This window comes from Myotis myotis, unplaced genomic scaffold, assembly GCF_014108235.1.
Source record: "Myotis myotis isolate mMyoMyo1 unplaced genomic scaffold, mMyoMyo1.p scaffold_m19_p_10, whole genome shotgun sequence".
Taxonomy (NCBI): domain Eukaryota; kingdom Metazoa; phylum Chordata; class Mammalia; order Chiroptera; family Vespertilionidae; genus Myotis; species Myotis myotis.
Window position 1 is genome coordinate 28,862,918 of NW_023416314.1, and position 20,956 is coordinate 28,883,873.

Below are 20,956 nucleotides of genomic sequence, written 5' to 3' on the forward strand. Positions count from 1 at the left end.
ATGGTAGATATCGTTATGACTGCTGACAATATCATCACCAAAAAAGTTTTACTGGCTACCTACTGGAAAAACTACAGACACAACTAGTTCATAGTGGTCATTCCTGTGTTTGGTCAACTGAGAAACATTAATGCAGTTTATATTAACTTTTAAAATGTTAAAAATTAAAAGGTTTGTATTAACACTGACAATGTTGAAAAGTAAAGGGTATATATTAACTTTGACAATGTTAAATATTAAAAGGATAATCTTTGACTATAACTGTTTTAACAACTGAGGCACAAAGATCTTCATAAAGGATGTATGGGAGCCATAGCGACTACAGCATCAGGCCTCACAAATACATCTCTTTGTCTGACCACACAGCATGTTAGCACACTGTTTCCTGAGGGTCCCCTTCCACTGAAATGTTGTCATAAACATAAAGAGCACCATAAGGCCATATGAGTGGGAAAAAGGAAGGGTAAATAGAAGGAAGAAAGGACAGAAGGGGGAAAGTAGAAAGGGAGGGAAGAAGGGAGAGACATAGAACCTTTTCTTATTAATATGGGATAAAGATGTTGATTCAACAGCAATCTGCAAAAAATTAATGCTTCTTTAGTGTCCTGATTTCATGGTTTACTTCTAAAATTTTTGAAGCAGCATCTAATTTGAGAAAATGGAATGAAGATTCCTTAGAGGTCTAAGAACTAGGTAGAAGGGAGAGAAATCTGATGACAGTGTCTTGGCATCTTTAATAGTAAGTAATACTAATACATAACAACAAACTATTCCTTTATTCTTCCATTTTAAAGAATTGCTGTTATTCATATTCCTTGCTTAGCTTCTTATTAATCATAATGTTTAGGACTACGTGAATGACTTGAATTCTAATACATATCAAATGACTTCCCATGTATCTAAGTTTGGAATCTCTCTCTTTTAATAAACAGAAATTACTCTCCCCCAGAAGAGTGATACAGTAACAATCTCCAGAGAGTCAAAATGGATGTCATCATTCTTCTTCCTTATTGAGGAATGACTTCTGATGCTCCTAGTTCTAGCTACAACTAGGGATGAAAATGATAATGCCTAACAGACAATAGGTTTCCTGGGGTAGGGGGTGGGAGGATGGATTGAATATCCATCTATCTTGGGGATCTCAGTGGATGCACAAGAAAAGTACTTGTGGTTTTTAAGAAAATGTTTCATAAATTTTTCTGGCTTGGTCCATATATATAGGCTATTCTGTCTTAATGTCTCTAAATATTCTGCAAAAGAGTCTGATATCCACTGTATTCTGAAGTCATTTTTGTAAAGAATGCCTAAATGAAATGAATGGCTGTGGCAATGACTTTGGGAGGGTCTGAACCAGTTCTGACGTAATGCATCCTCCAGGAAAATCCCAGGACTTTTGGGGGTGCTTGTTTCTGGTTCCACTGCAAATCATGACAGTCGTGGGTAGACTTAATGCACGTGGACATGATTATGCAGTGCAGTTCCACATCATTAGTGGAAGTCTCTGCCAGAATTCTGCCAACAGTTTCTAGCCAGACATCCATTAGTAAACACTGCAGTCTTAAAATACTGGTTGGCTTCTGTGGCTGGCTTACATGCATAATGGAAACAAGGTCCAAATTTTTTAAAGCATCAAATGCTATTCTCTAAGAGATGAAGTTAGAAATTTGAAGTATCCAGAGTAGAATTTGGGATAAAGATCTGCTTAATTTCTTTTTATAAACAAATATTTTTATTGACTTCAGAGAGGAAGCGAGAGGGAGATATAGCAACATCAATGATAAGGGAGAATAATTGATCTGCTGCCTCCTGCATGCCCCATACTGAGGATTGAGCCCGAAACCCAGGCAGGTGCCCTGACAAGGAATCAAAAACTGTAACTTCCTGGTTCATAGATTGATGCTCAATGACTGAACCATGCCGGCCATGATAATTTCTTTTTTTCAGAAAATTTAAATGTTCTTAATTGAAAACATAAAAATACTTTTTGTTTTGTGATAAATGTCAATTAAGTAGGTAATTCTCTAGTTTTTACTGTGCCTTGCTCAGTTGCCCCTTGACTTTCTTCATGGAAATCAGCATAAATTGAAACATCTTTCTTCAACCTGAGTAGTTGATTAGTCCAAGTGGGTATTTCTAACAAGTTGAGAAGAAGTAGTTGAAATGCACATCCTATATTATAAGAGAGGAATATGCTAATTATCCATTACACCATAATGTCACAACCAATCTACAAGTGGTGGAGAGCTACAGGAGGAAAGGGCAGTGAGCTACCAGCGGAGAGAGCTACAGGAGGGTGGGGCAGTAAGCTATGAGCCGGGAGAGCTACAGGAGGGCGGGCCATTAGGCGAAGGGCTGTAGGAGAGTGCAGCAGCGAGCTGTGAGCAGCGGAGAGCTACCAGTGGCAGTGGTAGCAGTGGGTGGCCAGCTGAGGCAAGCAGCAGCGAGCTACTTGTGCACAGATTCGTGCACAGGGCTACTAGTTATAAATAATTGTAGTATTTTACACATTTCTAAAAATAACAGTTCTTTTAGTTAGCATACACTTCACAGTTTTAAAAACATGCCACCCACCCTGTGTTCTCTTTTTTGATTCCTGACAGCCCTGTGAGGTAGAAAGGGAAGGCAACTATCTGCCTTTTACAAGTGAGAGATAGCTCAGAGAGATAACGAACCTGGTCAAAGTCACAAGACCGCTTACAAGATCAGCCTGAAGGTCATGGGAGTGTTTTCTCAGTATTCCTTGTCGAAGGAAGAGAAACCTCCAGTTAGGTGGGAGGATCCCAACTCTGAAACCTGCACATAAGTCCTTTGATTTCATCTGGCTCAGGGCTCCCCAGGCTTGCTGGAATCCGATAGTGATAACTTATCTAGAATGAAAAGTATTTAACCTTATAAGATTTACTTTCCACATGCAGGTAGTAAGAAATCACAGAAGTTTATCAGAAAACCAATGTGATAAGAAGTTTTTAAGGCTATTACATAAACAGGTAGTACTTGATATGGTTACAAAAATAAAGTACATTGCCCTCTTAAATAAGGAACAAGAAACAAACAAGGGTGATAAATTACAGAGATCACCTTAGAAGCAATGACATACTTGGTAGGCACTTGTAAGTAATAAGATAATGAACTGGCTGAGTCTCCTTCCCTGGAAGAACCCTGTGAAACTCCACCTGTTCTCTTTTACAGTCATCGCAACAACTCCACTGAGAGTTGCCTACACAGGAATTATCATCCCATTTTACCTGTGATAAAGCTGAGGGTCCAGAGACCAATGGATTGATCCAACATCACATAGTGAGTCATCAGGAGCGACTAATTTCTCCTTGATTATTTGATTGTCACTAGTAAGTGACTTGTCTGAGGTAATTAAAGAAAAACGTTTAGAGAATGACAAAATATTTGGAAAGATTGATGGCATGCTTATCAAATACGCAGGGGACTAGGCCTGAGGGCTTGTCCTAGCTCTGTTCCTAGTTATGAGATTTCAACAAGTTCCTTAACCAGACTGGACCTCCATATCCTTCTTGAAGAAATGAAATAGTTGAACTAGATTAGGGGTTTTCATACACTCTTCTTCTTTTCCAAGGAAGAAGTACATTGTAATGCTATAAATTTAATTGATAAAAGATGAACTGCATACAACTCCAACCTCCTGCTTGGCTCTCCCTATCTCCTACTAGATTCCCTGGACACAGTGAGAAACCATAGTGTTAGGTAATCTGAAAGCTCCATCCTATTCTGAAAATTCAATGCTTTTATGACTGGAAGCAACTAGCTTTTTTATTTTTTTATTTTTATTGATTTCAGAGAAGAAGGGAGAGGGAGAGAGAGGTTGAAACATTAATAATGAGAGAGATTCATTGATCGGCTGCCTCCTGCAGGCCCCACACTGGGGATCAAGACTATAATCTGGGCATGTGCCCTTGACAGGAATTGAACCTGGGACCCTTCAGTCTGCAGGTTCTATCCACTGAGCCAAACCAGCTAGGGTGAGAAATATCAATTTTAGAGATAGTAACATCGATCAGTTGCCTCCCAGACATGCCCTGACCAGGGATCAAATCGGAAACCTAGGTATGCGGCCTGACCGGCAATCTTTTGATACATGTGAAGACACTCCAACTAACTGAGCTACCCTGCCAGGGCAGGAGCAACTAGCTTTTTAATCTGCTACCTATTCACATCCCCTGCAACACCTTATAAAAGAGCTCCCGACTTGGAGTCAGGGGAGCTGGGTGTGGTTCCCTGCTCCACCAAGGAATTATCTATGTCATCTTAATCAAGTTGCTTCACTTCTTTAAGTCTCTGTTTCCTCATCTGTAAAATAAAGACAGTAGCTCTTTCCAGATAAGAGTACTTTGTAAACTGTAAAAGACTGAATACTGTACAGTGCTATTAGCTTTATCTTCCACAGGGAGGTGGCTGTATCCTCAGAATGATATGGAGTATCAACATGGATTGAGCTGCTATTTGGCAAGTTTGCCTAAGAGTAAAAGCAGTATCTATTATTTTGGGTTCATCTTCCCTGTAAGCTGAAGCCAAATCAGCAGTTAGGGTGTGAGATATCAACACAGCAAATGATTAAACCAAGGAGGCACTATTGTTAAGTTTAAAGGGAAGAATTGTCCCCACAATCTGACATAGATGATAAAGACCCAAAATATCCCCCCTCACACAAAGCTATGACCCAATAATAATTACTGTCATTAATGGAGTACTTACTACATGGTAGGCACTGTTTTTACATGAGTTATTTCATTCAATTTTCACAAGAACCCTTTGCAATGGTGTTATCCCTATTATACAGTGGAAAAAAAACCAATAAAATAGGGCATTATTCTTACTTTGTAGCTTAGAAAGGCTAATTTGCTCAGGTTCATACAGTTGGCGTGGCAGAGCCTTAACTCAAAATTCAAAACTCTGAACTGCTCAGCTCTGCATCCCCCAGTTCGGTGGTCGGCAAACTGCGGCCCGCGAGCCACATGTGGCTCTTTGGCCCCTTGAGTGTGGCCACGAAGTTTCAATCGCACTGTACGTGTGCACCCACACGTGGTATTTTGTGGAAGAGCCACACTCAAGGGGCTGCAGTTTGCCGACCGCTGCCCCAGTTGGAAGAAATGATTTTCCTCACTCAGCATGAGGGCCAAGAACCTCCAATCCTCTTCATCTTTGTAGTGCCTTAGTCAGCTCCATTTCCCCATTTTTATTTCTTCCGCCATTCAAAAGTGGATCATTTATCTTCATAAAACTCAGAGGTGGAAAGCACCCATTAGTCATTAATGTCCCCTCTGTCTCCCGCTTGCCCTCTATAGCATGTTTTCTGTGTGGGCGTTAGGGAATAGAGCCACATCTCTTCCCTTGGGGAGTTAGTCCTATAACTAATTCATCTCTGTCAGGAAGATTTTCCTCTTACACTTATCCTCCTCTTCAGTTTTGCATTTTACCTATTTCTCTCTGTGGGCTGCACACGTCAGCTCCTCGGAATACACCACTAAAGCCTGCCCAGGCTCTCAGCAGCGATGTTGCTGAGCTGCCTCTTCCCTTCACAGGATGGCCAGAGTCACTTTTTTATTAGCGCCTGGCGGATGCTTAGATTAGCAGACAGAGGTAGAGGTGAGCTGCAGGGGAATGCTGGGAAAGAAAGTGAGGAGGGAGAGATTCAGCGAACACCAGGCATGAAACCTGCTTAGTCAGCAAACCTTGGACCCAGTTGGGCTTGGACACCTCACTAAGGTGGCCCCTCCATGGCAGCAGAAGCATTTATTATCCAGCTAGGCATAATTCCATTAGGAAGCTATGCCAGGCCCTAAACTTAGTGCCAGGAATCACAGACATAAATGGTGTATATCATCACAAGGAAGACAGTGTGCAGTGGAAAGCATGTCAGCTTTGGAATTTGAAAAAATCTAGTTTAAGCAATTGCTCTACTTTTATTTTTATTATTTTTTAAGAATTAGTTTCTTTAAAAAAATTTTTTTTTATTGATTTCAGAGAGGAAAGGAGAAGGAGAGAGAGGTAGAAACATCAATGATGAGAGAGAATCATTGATCGGCTGCCTCCTGCAGGTTCTACACTGAGGATCGAGCCTGCCGGACACGTGCCCTGACTGGGAATCGAACTGTGACCTCCTGGTTCATAGGTCGATGCTCAACCACTGAGCCATGCTGGCTGGGCAAGAATTAGTTTCTTTTAAAAAAAAAAGTTTATTGATTTTTAGAGAGTGAGGGAGCATGAAGGCGAGTGAGAGAAACAGCAATGTGAGAGCGCATGCCCCCTATTGGGGATCCAGCCAGCAACTTAGGTATGTGCCCTGACCAGGAATTGACCTGGCAACCTTTTGGTGCACAGGATGATGCCCAACCAACTGAGCCACACAGGCTAGGGCCATTGCTATACTTTTTACACAGCTATGTGGCTTTGACAAATCATTTAGCCCACTGATCTTCAGTTTACTCATTTGTAAAATGGGGAAACAATACCTATGTGAATTGTTTCTATAAGGATTATAGACAATGGCCTGACACATAGTAGGCACCTAATCAATGAGAGATCTTATTTTTCAAAGCCCTAATTCTAAACCACTTGCCCTAACCACTTCCTCGTATTTTCATAACCAATTGTCCTTGCCTCTTATTCTTCCATTTTAATTGTGCTGCGAACCAGCCTAGGGCATTCTGATATTCTGGTTTCACCTCCAGCATCAGAAATTCCACACAGTTCACCACTGCCTAGAAAGCAGAAAGCAGATATTAGCTGTCAGAACCGAATCAACATTACTTTTCAATTTTCACTTTGATAGGAACCTCACCATTGACGTGCTGAAATGAATAAAGATACTATTTGCCACATTTGTTATAAGCTCTATATGTTGACAATTTCTCAGTTATATCAAAGAACCATTCCATGTGCACAGGTATTAATATGCAAACAATTTGAACAAAATATTTCATTAAAACATTCTTTCTAAATGAATTCATGTGACCATTCTCAGCCAAAAGGAAAGTACTAAAGTACTGCTCTCTTAGGTGAATGAAATCTACTCAATTAACAAATATTTATTGAGCGTCTACAATGTATGAAAGACCTTGTAAGTACCTGTTGCCATGGCAGACATAGGGTCATTGAAACAAATATCCCCTCTCATGGAGTTTACACTGTAGTGGGAAACACAAAATAAACAAACTCATAAATAAAGAAAATTAATTTGAGATAATGATGCTTGCAACAAAGAAAACAAAGTGATATAATAGTGACTAGGCTATTAAATGTAGATTTTTTTTACCTTAATTAAAAAACCAAAGTAAGAGATGCATATAGTTAAAAAATTCAAATTCCGAAATAAATCTAATGAATAGTGAGAGGAGAGGTGGGAAGGCTTCTCTGAGGAGCTAGTAACTGAGCTGAGACCCGAATTATGAGAAGGAGATAGCTATAAGAAGGCCTGGGGGAAAGCATATCAATCAGAGGGAACAGCAACCCAAAGGCACTGAGTATAGAGGAGTTTGGTGTACAGGTTCATGAGACAACAGGAAAAGGACACTGTATTTAAGGTGAATTGAACAAAGGGCTGATAGGTAGGAGTTGATACTGTAGAGGTAGGCAGTGGCCAGATCATGTAGGATCTTATAGGATATTGTAAGACTACTGGCTATATTGTAGTTATAGGGGGAAGCCTTAGATGGGGTTGAAATAAGAAGGAAGAGATATGGACTGATTTGTGTTTTTACAGGATGATTCTATCTTCTGGCTACAGGATGGAGTATAGAAGAACAAGAGTGAAAACAGTTAGAAAGCTTTTATAGTAGTCCAGATGAGCAAGGATGGTGGCTTGGAGTAGGATAGTAATAGTAATGATAGTAAAATTCAGGATTTGCCTCGGAAAATTGTGTTCATGATTTCTTTTTTTAAAAATATATTTTTATTGATTTCAGAGAGGAAGGGAGAGGGAGAGAGAGATGGAAACATCAATGCTGAGAGAATCTTTGAACGGCTGCCTCCTGCATGCCCTGTACTGGGGATCAAGCTCAAAACCTGGGCATGTGCCCTTGACCAGAATCAAACCTGGGACCCTTCAGTCCACTGGCCGACGCTCTATCCACTGAGCAAAACTGGCTAGGGCCAAAATTTCTAAAATTTGTTGATAAATTGGATTTGAGGAGTGAGGTAAAGCAGAAACTAGAATGAGTCCTATATTTGGACTTGAACTCCTGTGCATATGGTGGTACCATTTACTGAGACAGGCAAGACGAGGTAGAACACGTTGTAGGGATTTGGTTTTCATTTGGTTTTAAGTATGATGGACCTATGACACAGTCATATGGAGATGTCTAAAAGGCAAACTTGCTTGTCTATTACAGGATGCTTCCATTATCCTCTCACAGTGCACAACCAAATGGTTGGCTAGCTTAGAGATCTACAAGAAAAAGGGGCAGGCACCAGTGCCAGTCCCAGATGCGTTTGTAATCAATTTACAGTTTTTCCTAAGAGTTCATTTAGGGCCTCAGGGACCCTTCTGGGTATTCCTTGGACACCTAATCTACATTCTAAAATGTGTCTGAATAGCTGTGGTTGGTAGAGGAAGTTTTCCAGAATGGAGTTATAACTGACCACCAAAACATTTCCAAGTACATTTTTCATTTGGCACATAGATAAAATATGGCATGGCATGAAGATATAGTATAATCTAGTTGGAAATGTTTCTTAGACATAGACATACTAAAGAGAAAAGGTTTTATTTTTCTTCCCCTTCAGATTCTGGTTCATAGATTTATAGCTTTTAGAATTGGGAGGATCTCAAAGAACAATGAAACCTTTGATCTCAGGCATGCAAGGCATCCAGGCTGCGAACACCTAGAAGAATCACACTTTCTAATACGGAGTTCTCAGTTTTTGAGTACAGGGCCTTTTTAAGATTCTTAACTTACAGATTCAGGTCTTCAAACCTGTTTTTAGTTAAAACATTAAGTGTAAATGAAATAAATTCAATATACACAAAACATTAAAATAATGATCAGTAGGATGCTTCCTCATATGCAAACTGTGCTTTGGAAGTCAAAACTACTCTCCCTATTTAAATATCTCCCCTGTGATATTATTTAGCTTTTCTAACACAAAGCTCTTAGATTAATTTCTAGCCTATCATCTATAATAATAAAAGTGTAATATGCTAATTAGACTGGACAGCCGAACGACCTCCCAGACAAAGCCGGGGCTGCGAGGGCCAAGGCAAGCCACCGCAGCTGCTAGGGTTGAGCTCCTTGCACGAATTTCGTGCACTGGGCCTCTAGTATCTACATAAGAAGGACATGGTTTTTGATGCTGCTTTGTAGCCTGGCCCTGTCAGTCTATCAGATTTCTTTATAATGGCCTTCTCATTATACAGACTCATTTCTTTAACTGTCCTCTTACTGGTTGATGGGTCTAATACCTCTTTGGAAGCTCCCCTGAGCTAAGTTTATTACCAAACTGTGGTCTCTCCTAAGCTATAAATTCCCCCCACCCCTTCCCCACACCCACACTAGTCTATTTCCAGGATCACCTCTCCTAACTGTGAAGCAGAAATATTATGACATATTGATACAAGGAAAACAAGGAAGTAGGATTATTCTGAAAGCCAAGGAAGCAGCCACATCCTAAAACAAACTGAAAAATAATCACTATTGTCTACATTTGGACCAACACCACAAATTAAAAGCAAGGGAACATTCATTTCAACAAAAACTTGCTGACATATTCCACCCTTTCCTGTCATAGCCTATCCCATTTCTGCACCAAAGGCCTGAAGGTTGTGTTTGCTGGGCTTTTCCAGGGAACATTAGAGCTTGCACAAAAATTAGTTCAACTCAGCTTGTGTTCTCTAAAAAAGTTAGTTCAACTCAGGTCAATTATTCTTACATTTGTATAAGACAACCTGATTCTTACAACTAGGCCTGCTTATCATGAGTTTTTGAAGAATCTCCCTTCCCAGCATATTTAATGCAGAACAAAGGTTGGAGGTACAGACTGTGCATTTCTTTTGTCTTGCTTCCTTCAGTCAGAATTAAGAGTTGCACCCATCAAAAGAATGCTCTCCTTATAGTTTAAATTGCCAACTTCAGAGCAACAATTCACCAGATCCCCTCAAATATTGTGATATACTAGTATTTACTCTTTCCTCTACTTCCTCAACCAAAAGGGTCTCTATATTTTCTATCAAAATAACATTAATATAGAAATCCACTATAATCTTCCATCTATTTTACGATCATCTATTCCTTTTGGTCTTCCCCTGGGACTTCTACATGATTCTTTTGAACAATTATACATCTCAACTAGAAAATTTAAAGACAGATTTAACTTTTAAACTTGCTGTATATGTCAATAATAGCTTGAAAAACTGAAGTGTACTTGCTAAAATTCTCCCCCCACCCCCCTTTCCTTTTCTGACACACAAGATTTGGCAATGTGCAGAAGCAATTAGAGACTGACTGGCAGAGCCTTTGGAGACAGGTGGACCTGGTTTTGTGGTATTGTTCAGTTATTCAACCTTTCAGAGTTTGATTCCTGGAAAGGGTAACACACTCTCTATTTTATGGAATCTTGCGAAGACCAAAAGAGGTGTGGAAAGCCTTGAGCCCAGTGCCTGACAGACTGATTGTACAAGTAAAGTTAGTACCTTCCAAGTTCCTCTGGGGTACAGGAATTGGGTACTGTTCACATAAAATCCTGTTTCCTAAATTTCTCTAGTAATAAGAATTTCATATGGCATTGGTGAAAAAGACAGTTTCCCTGGTCTCATCCCAGGTCTGATAAATCAAAAACTCCAAGGCTTGGGAGCTAAGAGATTGTATTTTTAATTAACATTCCTTGTGATTTGTATAATCAGAAAAGCTATAGAAGCACTGATAAAGACTCGATATCTGTTATATTCTGTAATTACAAGCAAAATTCAAAATAAGTTAATATTGTTTTAGTAGTTTGATTTTTTTAAATGTGTGGAGCTTCATTAGGCTCCTACTTAAATTATACAGCTGAGTGTTTTAACTGAAACTTACAGCATATATTTCAACTTTTAGTTCATTTTTTTTCTCTATAGGCTCTACAAAGCAGCCAAACTTCATTCTCAATAGTGAAAATGATACTGCTTCTGGCTTTAACTGATTTTCTTTTATATTATTTACATGTTGGTGTGGAATCTTCCCAACTTGCTTTTATGCATCTATACATTTTCCCATAAAAGTGAGTGTATACTTATATTGTGCTGTGATTGACTATCAGTATAGTATCTTTTTATAAAGATGCTCATTTTTGAATGAAAAGGTGGCTGATGAGGGCAAGGAGTAGAGATGGGTGCAATGTCTGCAGAGAGACAACATCTGATTAGGGACTTGGAATATTTCTTCAATTTCATAAATAAGATGTCTCTGCTGTCCACCTTGGTTTAAATCTATTCTAAGGTATAGATCATATCCTTTACATCGGTATTTCTCAGACTTTAGAATACTTCATAATTATCTGGAAGTTTGTTTTAAAAATGTAGAAAATCCCCAGCCCAACCCTCAAAGGTTCTGATCTGTTAGGTAACAGGCATTTGTCAGTTTTGACTAGCCAGCATTTAACTCTACTTCCCATTTTCATTTTCATTTTCCGTTAGAGGAATCTACCTCTGTGTCCAATGTTAGGAAGAGTAATCTAACATCTGAAAGCTCTTTTTCAGAACTTTCCATCTAAGCAGAGATGCAATGATAAAGTTAGAACTGGGGATAGTTATAGTGTCATTCCTGTACATGTTTTTGTGGTTTTACTAAAGCTTCCTTGTTTCTAATCTCTGGTCAATTCTGAGAACCCCTGATATCCTTCCAGACAGTGCCTTCTTTGTCTAAGGAAGGCCAAATTGTTTTCTGTTACTTGCAACAGGAATTATAACCACTATGGGAGACGTATGCTATGAGATATAAGAACATATGTTTTCAGCAAGTTCTCCAGGTGATTAAGATGCAGGTGGGTCCTCACACTACACGTTGAGAAATTATTCTGCTTAGCATATGATATCATGGTATTCATGTAGAAGGCACTCAATAAATGCTTGCTGATAAATGGATGGATAGATGATAGATTCCTTATAGAGTAGCCTGACCTCAGTCTACTAATGCCAGACTTTTGTCAAGTAAATGTAAGATGCTGAGGTTGTTCCCTAAAGTTTTCTTGTTAGGTGTATGTGCTGTTAAAAACTATAAATTTTAAAGCACTTTAGAAAAGTCACAAGTAGGAAGGAATTGATAAGAAAGAATTCATGTTAGAATCTTTCCAATAATGAAGACATGAAATTTTATAGGCATGGCCATAGGTTTTTGTTTGGCTTTTTTGTTTTCTTTATTGGATGATGGCAAAATATTTGAAATCTTGTATATTTCATCAGTATTTTATATGCCAAAGAAAAATAATAAACCCATAAAATAGCTAATTAAAATTACCTTTTCTTGCTTAAGTAGGTTGGAAAATATGCCAGTAACTAATGGAATTTTTCATGATTTCGACCTTGATGGTGATATCTTCAAAAATTGGAGCTAAGACCATGCTATGATTAGTTTTCTTTTGTAGGACCTTCCCATTCATGGTTTCATCAGTGTTCTAAGAAGTATTTATAAGAATCAGTGATAGATCTTTGTAAGAGTTTTCTTTCCTGTAAGGATAAAGTCCTTTTTATTATTGATACGTCCTCAAGAAATGTGGATAAGTACTTGTGCACCCCAAGGGCCTAGGCTTAGTTGCCATTAATAATCTTTGGAGCAGTTTGGCTCCAGTACTAATTTCTCAAGATTTTCAGTTTGAGAGGCAGTATGACACTGGCTAAGAACTTGGGCACAGAATGTGAGTCCTGGTTCTGTATCCATCTAGCTACACTTGTGGTTTTATTTGTCATCTTCTCACTCTACTTGGATAGGGATCATGCTTTATTTGCCTTGGTTTTTTCTTTTCATATTCCGTCTTTATTAGATAGGCTAAGAGTATTACATATGTATCCTCCCCCCCCCCCCGCCACCCCCCCCTCCCCTAACTGCTTAACATTCCCCCGGCCTCCCCTACCTCCCAGTGTCTTATGTCCATTGGTTATGCTTATATGCATGCATACAAGTCCTTCGGTTGACCTCTTACTCCCCCCTCCCGTCTCCCAACCCTCCCGGCCTTCCCGCTGTAGTTTGACAGTCTGTTCAATGCTGCTCTGCCTCTGTATCTATTTTTTGTTCATCAGTTTATAATGGTCTTTATTATCCATAAATGAGTGAGATCATGTGGTATTTTTCTTTCATTGACTGGCTTATTTCACTTAGCATAATGCTCTCCAGTTCCATCCATGCTATTGCAAATGGTAAGATTTCCTTCTTTTTTACAGCAGCATAGTATTCCATTGTGTAGATGTACCACAGTTTTCTAATCCATTCATCTGCTGATGGGCACTTAGGCTGTTTCCAGATCTTTGCTATGGTAAATTGTGCTGCAAGGAACATAGGGATGCATATAGCCTTTCTGATTGGTGTTTCTGGTTTCTTGGGATATATTCCTAGAAGTGGGATCACTGGGTCAAATGGGAGTTCCATTTTTAACTTTTTGAGGAAACTCCATACTGTCTTCCATAGTGGCTGCACCAGTCTGCATTCCCACCAGCAGTGCACGAGTGTTCCTTTTTCTCCACATCCTCTCCAGCACTTGTCGTTTGTTGATTTGTTGATGATAGCCAGTCTGACAGGTGTGCGATGGTACCTCATTGTTGTTTTGATTTGCATCTCTCGGATGATTAGTGACTTTATTTGCCTTCTTATCCTTACCACCTGGCACATACTTACTATTCACTCTTATGTTTAGTTAATGAAGCTTGAATGAATTCCTAACCTTGAGCAGTCTTCCTGGATTTCAGATTTGTCACCTGTAAAATAGACTGGTTATTCTCTGACATTATTTCCAGGTCTGACATTCTGTGATTACATGAACTGTGTACCCTGAAACCAACTTCCCTAAGCATCTCTCTTGTTTGGGGCATTGAGAAATGGCATTGCATTACTTGCTTTGTTGTAACTGGCTTCCTCATCTCTGAGTCATTCTTACTGAAAACAGTTTCAAAGAGCCTGCAGTATTGCTGTATATTTAGTGGAGAACAACTTGGAGAATTGCCCATTCAATATTTACTTTTATAGTCTGGGGCAGAGTTCTCTGCTCCATGAAGACTGTGAGACATTTCATGTAGCTTCCTAAAGACATCTTCCATATCAAGGAGTTTGGCACTTATCTGGTTAGATTGACTTGACTACATTTCCGCAAATTTGTTGGTAAGAGTTCAGATGCCAGGGTATCTAGCCATACTACAGCTTTTCTTTATCCCTTTCTAGCGTAGAGAGTTTTGTTTGAAGAACCATAAGGGTTGGAACCATAACATCAGTATTAGAGAAGGTTAGAGTGGGAAGGACCTGAGGCTTGTTGTGGCTGCCTAAGTGGGGTATAGTAGGAAGGGACGGGAGTCTAATTAGGCAAGTCTCCGAGTTATTCTCATTCCAACTTCAACCATCTCAAGAGCAAACCTGCTTTTGTCCATTTTACATGGTGATTGTCTGAATAAGCTTATTTAAAAAAAGTTTTCTGCTTTTAAATAAACCTCTGACCTATCAATCTAGTCCAACTTGTCATTTACAGATAAAGAGACTCAGAGAATAAGGGATTTGCTTTTAAGAGGTCACTGAAACATCTAGCCTGGCTACAAATTTTCAAAAAGATTGTCACAAGTGGATCTGAAGATATAGGAAAGACCTGCAGTAAGAGAAAGCTTACCTTTATATGTACAAAGCACTAATACATACATGTCATTTGATCTTCACAACAGATTTGTGAGGCAGTTAGTGCTGGTATTATCAACCCCAATTTACAGACGAGGAAACTGACACTGGACAAGGTCAAGTGGCATGCGCAAGGTCGAAAGTGTTAGAGTCTGGTCTAGGGCTCAAGCCTTCAGAGCTTGAACCCAGTGCTTTTTGTATTACACCACATACAGACTAAAGAAAGACTCGTGACAAATAAATGTGTCAACATATCTTAGAGACATGAGACGGTAGTGGGTAGCGGACTAGCACATATTCTGGTGCCTGAGGATATGATTTGGCAATTGTGTGCATTTCCCCAATGTCATCCTGTGCTGCCATTGCTCACGGTCTGAGTCATCCACATTGTTTCCATTGGGGAACATCTGAGCATACTTTTCCATGTGCTATTTTAGCAATATCAATTTGCTAATTATGAAGACAAAATTATCCTATTAGATCATAAGGAAACCTGCCTTTTGGTTTTGTCAGGCTTTTGTTCCTGCTGGCTAAAAATCTTTTGGCATTCCTTATAAGAATGTACTTAGCCAAAATGCTTAATGTGAACTTAGGTAAGTTTTCCTACGTGTTGAAGTCTAACTTTTTTTTTTCTCTTCCCATTTTCTACTCTTACCTACCTCACTAATAATTATACACTATTGAAAATGTGACATATCTTTTCAAGGGTAGAAAGAAAAGTTAAAAAGAAATGAGCTCATAATCTTACAACATTGGACTCAATACATAATTATAGATTGAAACATCTTAGAAATTAGATTATGAAAATGAGGAAGCATTTGAAAAGAAAAACCAGGCTTTCTGGGGAAGCAGCTGTGGTACCTTTAACTGTAATGTGTAAACCAGTTTGAAGTTTAAGGGTAAAAGTCACCTTTGGTGAGTATTCTAGGAAAGGCTCTAGGGCCCTTACAGTCATAAAAATTAATGAGCTATTTGAAATGCAGGGAAATAATTTAAACTAATTTCATAGTACAGAAAACCCATGATATTTAGTCCATCGTGGAAGACTATAACCCTATTTTTTGAAAAATTGCTACTGTATTCAAAAGCTAGCGTTAATTAACAAGTTTCCTCTTCTGGAAGAAGTTGCTCAGGTATCTTTGGTTTCTTCGGTCAGGATGAAAATAGAATAATATTTGGGGTGGGGAATAGAAAAAGAAGATGGCCATGGAGCTAAGGCTAGATCCTTCTCTTTACTTTGCCCAATATAAAACAATATCTGAGGGCTTTAATAGATCGTTTTGTCTCTTGGGAGTGGGTATAGATGAGAAAGATGGAAAGGCTTCTACCTAGTGGCCCAGAAACATTGCTGGAGTTTCAACCATTATGTTTTATTTTCAGTCAAAATGAAGGAGATAGGAATAAGGAAGGCTGCATGACCTCTCTCTAATAAGTCTTCCAGGAAATCCCAAAGGACAATTCTGCTAACATCTCATTGATCGGAATTAGTCACATGCATATACCTAACTGCAGACAAAGCTCTTTTTTTCTCTTTCTCTTTTTGAGCAGCTATAAACCCAGCTAAAATCAAGGTTCCATCACCTAGCAAGGATGGGGGAGCCGATATTTGAGGGTGTGTCTGACACAAGTCTTTTTCCACCACCATTTTGGTTAGCAGTTGCCAACCACCTGGGCTTATGCTATACCAGTTTGCTTGAAATCCCCCTTTTTTCCCCAATCTGGACTAAAGTGTAAATAAATAGCTGCTGCTTCTGGTCCAGTAGAAGAGAGGCAAACCTGAAGGGGGTTATTTTTTCCTCTAAACTTGCTGGGTACTGCATCTTAAGAAGTTCAGTTCTAGATGTGGTTGTACCTTGTGGAACTCCGAAAGAACTAAAACTCAAAATAAAATTCTATGGTATCATCACTATATCCCTAAATATACAAACTTAAATTTAAATGTTATTTAAAATAGCATATGGGCCAAATAACCATATGCCAAGCTGGTATGAAACTGTGTACCATGAGATTTTTCTGAGAGAAAAAAAAGCTCAATGGAGTTCAAATCTAAACAAGGCAAACATCTCCAAACATCCTATAATTGTTTTCTAGCAAGGATCATGGGAATAATAGTGAAAGCCAGAAAATTTCTGATTAAACCCATTTTTCATTTTAAAAAGATTCAGGGGAGAATCAAGGTCCATATGCCACTGTTAACAATGTCAAAACTGAGGGTATAGAGAGATGACTAAACTTAAAAAATTATCTAATCATATAAAATTTATTACATGAAATAGGGGGAGTATTGTAGTTTTATTATTGAACCTATTTTAGACTGTCAATTCACAAAATATTATGTTCTTAATTTTCCTAGCCTCTTGCTGGCTCCAGATTAATCATCATTGGTTTGACAAACATTTATTGAGTGTTATTGTGTTCCAGGCATTGTACTAAGAGCTGGATAAAACAATGTCTACCCTCAAGGAGCTCCAAGCTTGGCGATGACAAGTTACTTGTAATTTTCATTCTTACAAATAACAGTACCATTATACTCTGTGATCTCAGAACTAAGAATTTAGAATTAAGAGACATGGATGGCTTCTTCTTTTCCGACGAAACACCAAATGGCGGATGACGCCGGTGCTGCGGAAGGGCCCGGAGGCCCCGGGGGCCCCGGAATAGGAGGTCGCGGCGGCTTCCGTGGAGGATTTGGCAGCGGTATCCGAGGCCGGGGTCGCGGCCGGGGTCGGGGCCGGGGCCGAGGCCGCGGAGCTCGTGGAGGCAAGGCCGAGGACAAGGAGTGGATCCCTGTCACCAAGCTGAGCCGCCTGGTCAAGGACATGAAAATCAAGTCGCTAGAGGAAATCTACCTATTCTCTTTGCCCATCAAGGAATCGGAGATCATTGACTTTTTCTTGGGGACATCTCTCAAGGACGAAGTCTTGAAGATCATGCCTGTGCAAAAGCAGACACGTGCTGGCCAGAGGACCCGGTTCAAGGCATTTGTAGCCATTAGGGACTACAATGGACATGTCGGTCTGGGTGTGAAGTGCTCAAAGGAAGTAGCCACTGCCATCCGTGGAGCCATCATCCTGGCCAAGCTCTCCATTGTGCCTGTGCGGCGAGGCTACTGGGGAAACAAGATTGGCAAGCCCCACACCGTACCTTGCAAGGTGACTGGCCGCTGTGGCTCTGTACTGGTGCGCCTCATCCCTGCCCCCAGGGGTACGGGCATTGTCTCGGCCCCTGTGCCTAAGAAGTTGCTGATGATGGCTGGTATTGACGACTGCTACACTTCAGCCAGGGGCTGCACTGCCACCCTGGGCAACTTCGCCAAGGCCACCTTTGATGCCATCTCTAAGACCTACAGCTATCTCACCCCAGATCTCTGGAAAGAGACCGTGTTCACCAAGTCTCCCTATCAGGAATTCACTGACCATCTTGTCAAGACCCACACCAGAGTTTCTGTGCAGAGGACCCAGGCTCCCGCTGTGGCCACCACATAATTTTATACAAGAAAAATAAAATGAATTAAGCCTGCTAAAAAAAAAAAAAAAAAAAAAAAAAAAAGAGAGAGACATGGATGGCTAACCAAGAGCTAAGTAAACAGAGCATAGGCTTAGGACTCAGAAAACATTCATATGAAGTTCAGCCCTGTCAGTTACTTGCTTGTGCCCTTGAACAGATTACATAACCGGTCTTAATTTCAGTTTCTTCCAGGGAGATCACATGAGCTGTATACTATATTTCAAAACAAACAAAATACCATCCCTCTGTCTCCTTCCTCTCCCACAGTAGGGCTATAAAGGTTCCTACTGTTATCTATTCCCTTTTTTAAAAAAAATAAATGAGGGAACTGTTATGTGTGTGTCTAAGGGGGTGTGTGTGTATACGTATGTGTGAATGTCATTAAATAGCACTTTCTTCTACCTGACTTCGGAATCAGCTGAGAGACAGATAAAGGAGTCAGATAACTGGAGATTAAAATAGCAGCTTTATTAGTTGTAAAAAGCTAAATTGAAAGATATGGCTTTGATATGTGGTCACATTTCACCCCCAAATTGGATAGTCTTACTCATCTAGACATGGGTCCATTGGACACCCCTACACCTCCCTAATCAGGTGCAGGCCTCCTATCACTTAGCAGAGAGCAGAACAGATATAGGACTCTGCAGTCAGGGAGATCCAACCAGGTGTAGGCTATGCACAGGACTGGAGCTAGGGTGAGGTGAATGAGGCACCTGGGGAGACCCTGAGAGTGCGGGCCTGCTTAAAGTTTGTTCCAGATGCCTCACTAGGCCAGGCCCTGGTCAACCACATCCCTTTCTTTTTCCTGAACTCATCAATCAAGTAAATCCCCCCTCCTCCACTGGGAGAGTGAGTATGGAGGCAAAGAAAGCCCAGGGGTAGTACTCTAGACCAGTGATGGCGAACCTATGACACCCGTGTCAGAGGAGACATGCGAACTCATTTTTTGGGTTGATTTTTCTTTGTTAAATGGCATTTAAATATATAAAATAAATATCAAAAATATAAATCTTTGTTTTACTATGGCTGCAAATATCAAAAAATTTCTATATGTGACACGGCACCAGAGTTAAGTTAGGGTTTTTCAAAATGCTGACACGCCGAGCTCAAAAGGTTCGCCATCACTGCTCTAGTCTCTAGTGGATGTCTCTGCGCATGGAAAGAGGCTGGGGGAAAAGAACCTTCCCCCTACAAGTGGTCATAGAAGTGAAGTTTCTTGCCAAGGCTACACAACCAGTGGAGGCTACACCTCAGGACCCCTGATTCCTGTTTATAAAAAAAGATGATGTCATGCAGCTTTGAGTAATTAAACCCATTCACTAGGACACTCAACCAGGTCTTTTGTTATTACTGTTATCATGTTATTATTATTTGCCTTCATGACTCTTCTAGATGATTTAAGCAGATTACATATTAAATTATATGTAAACTCACACCACATGTAGTAAGATGAACAATGGCCTTCCCAGTTATGTCCACATCTTGGGACCTGTGAATGTGGCCTTCTTTGGATAAAGCAGGTGTAATTAAATTAGGGATCTGAAAAAAAATTAAGGATCTGGACATGAGATCATCCTTGATTATCTGGGTAGGCTCTATCTCCAAGGTAAGTTTCCTTATAAGCCACACACATACAGACACACACACACACACACACACACACACACACACACATGCCCCAGGCACATGGAGAAAATAGAGAATGGAGTTATGCAGCCAAGGTACACCTGGAGTCACCCGAAGCTGAAAGAGACAAGGAAGGATCTTCCCAGAGCCTTCAGAGGGAGTGCAGCCCTGCCCGCACCTTGATTTTAGACTTCTGGCCTCCAGAACTGTGAGAGAATAAATTTCTATTGTTTTAAAGCCACATTTGTGGCAATTTGTTATAGCAGTCCTAGGAAACTAATTAAGTAAATATAAAAATATCTATATCTGTATATTTACATACAGATATGTATCACCCTGTATTAGTTATCTATTATTACAAAACTTGGTGGCTTAAAACAGCATCTCACACAGTTGCTGTGAGTTAGGAATTTGGGAACAGTTTAGCTGGGTAGTTCTGGCTCTGGGTCTTTCCCGGGGTTGCAATCAAGCTATCCGTCAGGGCTTCCGATGACTTGGCTGTGGGACCTGAGGACCTGCTGCCGAGATGGCCTACTTACAAGGCGGCAAGTTAATGCAGGCTGATGGCAGGAGGCCCGGGTTCTCTGCCACGTGGCCCTCTCCATCGGACTGTCTGAGTGTTCTCAAAACATGGCGGCTGACTTCTGCCAGAGTCAGTGAGCCAAGAGAGAGCAAAGTGGAAGCTGCAATATTTTTTATGATTTAGCCTGAGGAATCATACACCATCGTTTCCTCAACATTTCATTGGCCATAAAGGTCATTCTTATTCATTGTGAGAGGGGACTATACAAGGGCATGAATACCAGTAGGTGAGGATCATCACTGATGTCTATCTTGGAGGCTAAACAGCACGGCTCCCAAAGTTTTCAGGTTATTTATGGAGCCAGAATATTTTCTATACTGTCACTTGGACTATGATATGTGGAGACATAATGCTAAACTATATGATACTCTTTGAAGTTATGAACTTGAGTTTTTATGAGTTATTGAAATATTTAGTTTACTTTTCATATTTT

General features: G+C 40.1%; 1 protein-coding gene across 1 annotated transcript; it reads left to right on the forward strand.

Annotated features, from left to right (window-relative positions):
* Positions 1 to 17,374: 17,374 nt before the first annotated feature.
* LOC118664555 (40S ribosomal protein S2-like) lies at positions 17,375 to 18,356 on the forward strand. The gene has a single exon (XM_036324750.1). The coding sequence runs from the start codon at positions 17,381 to 17,383 to the stop codon at positions 18,290 to 18,292; it is 912 nt and encodes a 303-aa protein (XP_036180643.1). The 5' UTR covers positions 17,375 to 17,380; the 3' UTR covers positions 18,293 to 18,356.
* The last annotated feature ends 2,600 nt before the right edge of the window (positions 18,357 to 20,956 follow it).

What these genes read in the sequence shown, in the direction of transcription:
- LOC118664555 (XM_036324750.1), top strand. Translation starts at nt 17,381, where the DNA reads ATGGCTTCTTCTTTTCCGACGAAACACCAAATGGCGGATGACGCCGGT.